A 6,950-nucleotide genomic window follows, 5' to 3' on the forward strand; every position below is an offset into this window, starting at 1 on the left:
GGAAAGCTTATGCCCTAGACATACGGAGGTTGTAAAACCCCAGTATACTTTGGCTCCTATTCTGCTTACCTTGGCTAAGGACCGGCAATTTTCTTTATGATTGAAGCTGTCATTGTGGTCGACATAGTGAATGCGCAGAAGGGAATGGTAGCGGCCGCCACCATCCTCCCGTACACGGTACACATTGTCGGGTGAGAACGGAATGAAGCTCTGTGCACTTGCGCAGGCGGCTGTGCTAGAAAGCGGTGCGGTGAAACGTAGCGATCAGGATCGGGGAGGAACCTCGCTACCACCATTCATTAGTGCGGTCCGAGTGAAGCTATGAAGTGAAGTGAAGCGATGGTCTCACCTCGATTCCAGCCGCTGGCTTTACCGCGCACCTTCGCGTATGTATAGTAGAACCAGAACGACGTTAGGCACGGTGCATTTACACAAGCGGCTACGCTCGGGGCGGCGCAGTGGAGAAAGCGGTTGGAATCGGGGCTGGACCATCACCAACTGCGCTATGCTCCACGAAACGCTATGCTTCACCGCGTGGCTTACACAACTACACCGTGCTTCATGTCGTTTTGACCCTACTGTAACTCCATCGAGCTCCAAGACGTTTCGAGCCGACTATGCTTCGGCAAGAAACGATAATGCGGAATTCCAGTGGTGAAAATTGCTCTAGTTCGGATAGCGGACGCTCTACTTTCACACCCCAGCACATCTCATTCCGAAACACAGTCATGATGTCATTGTTTTCTATACTTTCTATATTGTTGCGCTGCTACAAGCAGCGGGTGTCCTAGTTCCTAATTTTCTGAAACAAAGAATGCATCGAGAGAAGATAGCTCAAGGTTATAGTGTTGTTAAAATTCTTCATTCTGAGTCGCCTTCAACTAGGACCAATATAGGTCCCGATGTTGTCTTCGAGAAAGGCTTTTTGCATCACCTCTATTTCCGTTGTACTTCGAATTGCTCGAGTGAGCACCACTTATACTTCAATTTGAATCTTTCTTTGATGTAATTCGCCAACAAGATATCTGACCAGCAGGTCGGGGGTGTTTGTAGTGTGTTTATCATCCCGTAGAACCCAGTCGATCACGGCTCTGGTTATCGTTGAAACGCATCGCGTGTCCGAACAACGTTATCTTTCTTTGGTTGACAAACGTGGCGGGGTTTATAATCTTCGATCAGCGACGTAGAACAGAATTTCGAATCCCTCTTTCATTTGCTTGAAACAGCACAGTCCCTGCAACACTCTTTCGATGGGACGTTCAGCGACGCTCACCGGATTTTTTTTTGCTGCTTGCGGAGCTCAAAGGTTTCTGAAGCAGAGATCAAAGCAGGAAGCAGGGTCGTGTTGATAGGTGAGCACGGAGCCGGATGTTCTTATATAATTATCCATACCTCTCGTTTGCTCCTGCTCAGCTTGGAGGGTCGTGTCCGCCCACTATGTTCCTTTTCCGACGAGGAATCGGTATCTGAGACCTATCCATTTCTCGCAGACATCGTCTTTTGCAGATTCTGCTGAAGATGGAATGATGAAAAGAAGTTCTACAAGTTTCGAGCGTCGAATTTGTCCAACTTAGATGATGCTAGATGTTATGAGAGCGATATCATGCGTGTCATCAAATTCCACTCCGAAGTTATCCATTCCATCTGTACTAAATATTTTAATGAGATTGTCCCATTTCTTCACGTCGATGATGTTCCTATAAAATGGTGCGCGAAATGTTATGAGTATATAATGAGGAGCGCCTTCGTTGTCCAGTGCTTCCGTGGGACCTTCCTCCTCAGTTGAGTCGAAGGTCTTATTTAAAGGCATCACTCCACGAATCTGAGGAGGTGCAGATTTCAGGTGGTGTATTCGTACACACGATGGGAGACTACAGAGAGGGAGGTGATTCCGTCCATTTCTTCCTAATTGCCGTAAAAAACGGTCCGGAAGATGCGGCGCCGCACAGGACTGGGGCGCTCCAATCGAACCTCTTGTACAAAATGGTGCGCAAAAAAGAATGAAGCCGTATCTTCCAGGCCGTTTTTTACGGCAATTAGGAAGAAATGGACGGAATCACCCCCTCTCCGTAGTCTCCCATCCTGTGTACGAATACTCCACCTGAATTCTGCACCACCTCAGATTCGTGGGGTGATGCCTTTAAGTCGACGAAAATGGTAGTTACCATATTAATGGCAACACTTGCTGACGTCATGTGGATCCTTCCTCTTATACAACAACACAATTTTGCTGTCTCTTAGATTAGGAACCTTTCACTAGGACAGATAACAGGTAAACAGCGAAATGCGACAGTCCGTCATGTCTGAAAGAATCGACAAAGTTTAATATGTATAAACCGTTATCTTAAGGTTGCACCACCAGACGGGGGCACCACTAGTTTTCGCTGTAGTGAGTAATTATATGATTCTCAAATTGCTATGAAAGAGGAATAATCAGCTAGTAGCAGATTTTGGTTAGATTTTTTTGCAAAAGTTATCATTGACTATATGGTTTCTATTTCTCGTCTTTATGCTTTCTTTATTCCATCGCACGTTTAAACAAATAAAACTAGGATACTCAACCGTTTGTCTCTTGGAGAAATTTTGAAAGAAATCATAGACATACAATGTTTCGTATTTCGTCGAAGGTGAGAATCGACTAAATCTTGATGGCTCTCGTGATGAGGTACCGAATGGCCATCACTTTCCCGTGGAGCCTACAAATTGAATGTGTGCGGATTTGTAATAGTCCCTTCTGATGTTGTCAAAACATCTCAAAAATTTACTCTCAGTCTGAAAAGTAAAGGATTCTAATTCAGAAGCAAACTCGTGTTAAACTAAATGACTTGTGGACTGAACGTGTGTACAAGTGTATAACTTTGGTTAAGAGCAGAATCATTCAAAACGGCACAACTTTCACCTTCCTAGAAGGGCTGCTCAATCCCTACCAACAGGTATATCCTTACATTGAAAGGGTGCATTCTTGGGGAGCAGTGTGTGGCATGAGCCCCTTTCCCAAGCGGAGAAAGTGAAAACACCAGAGATGTATAGTAGAGTCAAAACGACATGAAGCATAATGCAGTTGGGTAAGCGGTTGCGCTCGAAGCGGTGCGGAAAATCGAGTGGGAAGCTTTGCCACCAGCGTTCACTGCTACAGTCTGCGATGGTCCACACCTCGATTCCAACCGCTATCTCCACCGCGCCGCCTTGAACGCAAGCGCTTGCGCACTGCACCGGGTTTCATGTCATGAATGACCCCACAATATATATATATATATATATATATATATATATATATATATATATATATATATATATATATAGAAAAACGGTATAGTGAATACAGTGTATATATACTGTAATATACATACACTGTATTCACTGCAGAACCCTGAAGGAGGTTACTTCCGAACGTAGGAGCGAAGTTAGTTGTGGCATTGTTCTTGAGTACAGAATTTCAAGAAACGTTCCGACCATGAATGAAAGAACAAGTCAAGAAAGGCTAGAGTGCGACTTTCAAGGAGGCGACTTTGTCACGTTATCGCTTTGAAGATTATATTTAGAGGATGTTCCCTCACTGATCACGTCTTTTCGCCTGTTTTCCTACCGCATCTTATTCAAAATGTCTCTAAAATATGACGTTGGCGAAACCGAGATCGTTGAATCATGTTCGGCTGAGTTGCTGCCCTTTTTGTCTTTGCTGTTCAAATAAAGAAGTAGTGAATAAATAAGCAATCAGTAGTATCAAATAAGTATAACTCTTTGCAGTTTTCCTCGTGGGTGTCACGCATCTTTAGATATAGTCGGGTCAAAATGACCTGAAGCTCAGTGCAGTTGCGTAGAATGCTGCGCTCGAAGCGGCACGCTGGAACTACTGGCTGGAATCAACTCTGCCCAACTTCACCACTTCCTTGTGCAGCAGCTTACGCTACCGCACCGAGCTTCAGGTCATTTTGACCTGATTATAAATTAATAACATCGTGAGGTTCCTAAGCGCTGCTTTCTGCGAACACAGTTACGAACTAAGAACACGGTTATCTCGAAGCTCGCCTTATTGATCTCTGGAGGTTAAGTCCTAGATGACATCTTTTAAATTCTCTGTAGAAGTAAACAACATTTTAGACATGACAGCAATTCCAATTTGTCCGCAGCTTCTTCTTAAGGGTGCGAATCTTGTGCTGTTTAGGAGTCTTCAAGATGTACTCCCTTTTCACAATAAGTGTCCTTGAAGAACTTTTGTACTTTTTCCCACAACTTCCTTTTATTTCATGTAATAAATGTTTTATGTAGAATAAAAATATATGAGTTCAGAACTTAAGATTTACTGTCGGTTTACTGTCTCATAGTAGAGCTGACTCTGGAACTCTGGAACTGCGATGGGCAGCAGAGGTTCGTCCTCCGGCAGGGTATCCCAAGCCGAGGAGTTCGACAAATCCGAGGTTCCGACTTCTCCGAATAGGATGCCTAGCTAAGAGGAAACCACTGCTAAGATTCTCCACCGTTTTAGTTAAATGTCGCAAGGTGGCTCCGTTATCCATATAGGTTGGGCGACCACCTGTGGTGAAAGCTAAGCTCGCCGGGGCAGGGGTGCTTAGTATGGGGAAAGTCTTTTTGTCACTTCAGCATATTCACTGCCTCAGTACCCTGCACACTGGGCCCTGCCGTCTCAGACGTCGGACGGTATGACGATCGTGAGAGGCGATCAAATCTCAGGTTGCTCAGGACGTCATTGATTCTGGAACAAGGCGACAAACGCACGACTCGCCATGGAGACTGTCTCAGACTGTGTGCTTACAGCGCGAAAATAGTGTCCACAGACGCTGACCTGCATGCCTTTTCTCTTCTCTTTCTGCAGAGCGTCAGAAGTTTCATGTGATTGCTCTGCAGGAGACCAAGTGCAGAAGAAGCGACGTACGACAGGTGAATGATGGTACACTCATCATTCGTGTAGAGAATGTTCCGTCGCGAAATGTAGGCGGTGTTGCTTTTGTTGTGCACCCATCTGTCGCCCATCTTGTCGGTTCTCACGAGATCTTGTCACCTCGTCTGGTCATTCTTCGCCTCGGCTCTCTGCGCCAAAGACCCATCAGCATCATCAACTGCTACTCACCAACATCAGCAGCTGATGAATCCGAAATGGACGAGTTTCACGAGGAGCTGGAGGAAATGATCCGCAACGAGAAGTCCTACCTTGTCTCTCTTGTCCAAGACTTTAACGCAAAACTAGAAAAGACTATAGAAGAGGAGTACAGGATCGGAAGATTTGGACTAGGGACCGGAATGAAAATGGCATTCGTCGCTCCGGGCTGTTGTCCGCCGCTCGCCTCTTTTATAGGAACTCTCTTTTCATTAAGAAAGATTATCGTCGGTGGACATGGGAATCGCCCAATCACGTGCGGAGATCGACCACATACTCACCAACGGAAGGAGGTGTCTTCTCGACGTCTCGGTAGCACCATCCTTTTGTAGTGGTTCTGATCATCATCTCCTTCTAGCGAAAATACGACGTAGCCACACGATGGAAAAGAACATCTGCTTTCGGCAACGAATGAGAAAAGAAGTCGTCTACGACGATTGCTACTCGAGGACTCCTTGTCTCAAGGTGACTGGTACATCGAACAGGACACAAACATGGATACGAGATGCTGAGCAGAGCATTACGAGCCTGTGCTGAACGTGGCTCGAAGTTGCACACGACAGACTTGGATCGAATTTTGAAGACCACAAAGGAATTGTTGGAAAGAAGAAGGACTTTGAAGCTTGATCCGATTCCCATCGCACATTGAGAGGTTAGTAGCAAACACTAGTTGCAGAAAAGCGTTGCAGAAGGATTTTTCGAAATACAGGCAGAAGAGGATTCTAAAAGCAGCATAAGAAAGAACGAGTCTAAAGAAGTGCCGCAGGCATCTCCGCGAATATAATATTCACCCTTGCTGAGCAAAGACGGGATTCGCAGTTCTTCTCGTCGTGAGATGGAAATCATTACGGAGAGGTTCTACTCTTCTTTTCCGTTCATCAACTCCTGTGTCAAGCCTGATCATCCCCACTGGTGAAGCTCCACCACGGATTCTCCCTTCGGAAGAGCGAGTCGCTATCAAGAGCATGAAACCTGGTACAGCCCCCGGACCTGATTTTATATTAGCAGACTTTCTTCGTTCTGGTGGTCATCCACTTCATGTAATCTTAGCGGCACATATGATGTTCTACATTTAGAAGGAAAGGGTCCCAGACCAGTGGAATACCATTCTTATCCATAAGAAAGGTGACCGAGAAGATTTTCGGAACTACCCTTCGATATGCTGAGCGTGTTATACAAGGTATTCACTAAGATCATCCTCACGCGTATATCTAGGACGCTGCATGAAGCCCAGCCTCAAGAACAAGCTGGATTCCTTCAAGGGTTCAGCTGATTGACCACATCCAGATAATGTCGAGGGTCATAGAGTTTTGCCGGGAGTACCTCCTGCCCCTTGTTCTAACCTTCGGCTATGAGAAAGCCTTACACAGCGTGGAAACGAATGCAGTACTGTCAGCGCTGGTCGATCAAAGAGTGGACGCGTCGTATGTGAGGACATTAGCTAACTGCCACGATCGATGCACCATTAAAATAAGGTTTTCCACCGCTCCCTCACCATACCCATTGGGAAGAGGGTACGACAAGGCGATACTATATCTTCGAAGCTTTTCAAGGCTGCATTGGAGAAGACTCAGTTCATGAAGAACGCCTACTGTGAGGACGGAGGAGCACAACTTGAAGGCTCCCAAATCGTGGAAACTTCATACGTATATCTTGGACGTTCTATGAACATGGAAAACGATTAGAAGAAAGAAGTGAATACAAGGATGAGAGCAGCATGGGCAGCATTCGCACCTGTCAGGGAAGAAACGGACCAACTGACGGACCAATATCTTTGTGCCCATCTGTTTGACTCGACAGTTCTTTCAGCGCTCTGTTTTTGGCGTTGGCAAAC

General features: G+C 45.7%; 1 protein-coding gene across 2 annotated transcripts; it reads left to right on the plus strand.

Annotated features, from left to right (window-relative positions):
• Positions 1-4,103: 4,103 nt before the first annotated feature.
• On the plus strand, positions 4,104-6,801 carry RB195_009836 (uncharacterized protein; the record flags this gene model as incomplete). 2 transcript variants are annotated; one of them, XM_064190567.1, is made up of 4 exons in its annotated part: positions 4,104-4,143; positions 4,835-5,428; positions 5,475-5,581; positions 6,670-6,801. In XM_064190567.1, the coding sequence occupies 4 exons, from the start codon at positions 4,104-4,106 to the stop codon at positions 6,799-6,801; spliced, it is 873 nt and encodes a 290-aa protein (XP_064048149.1). The 2 variants fall into 2 exon arrangements, with proteins under 2 accessions (XP_064048149.1, XP_064048150.1); XM_064190566.1 differs by lacking the exons at positions 4,104-4,143; positions 5,475-5,581; positions 6,670-6,801 and adding exons at positions 4,491-4,521; positions 4,603-4,692 and having other exon boundaries at positions 4,835-5,448.
• Positions 6,802-6,950: the final 149 nt, after the last annotated feature.

This window comes from Necator americanus, chromosome III, assembly GCF_031761385.1.
Source record: "Necator americanus strain Aroian chromosome III, whole genome shotgun sequence".
NCBI lineage: Eukaryota > Metazoa > Nematoda > Chromadorea > Rhabditida > Ancylostomatidae > Necator > Necator americanus.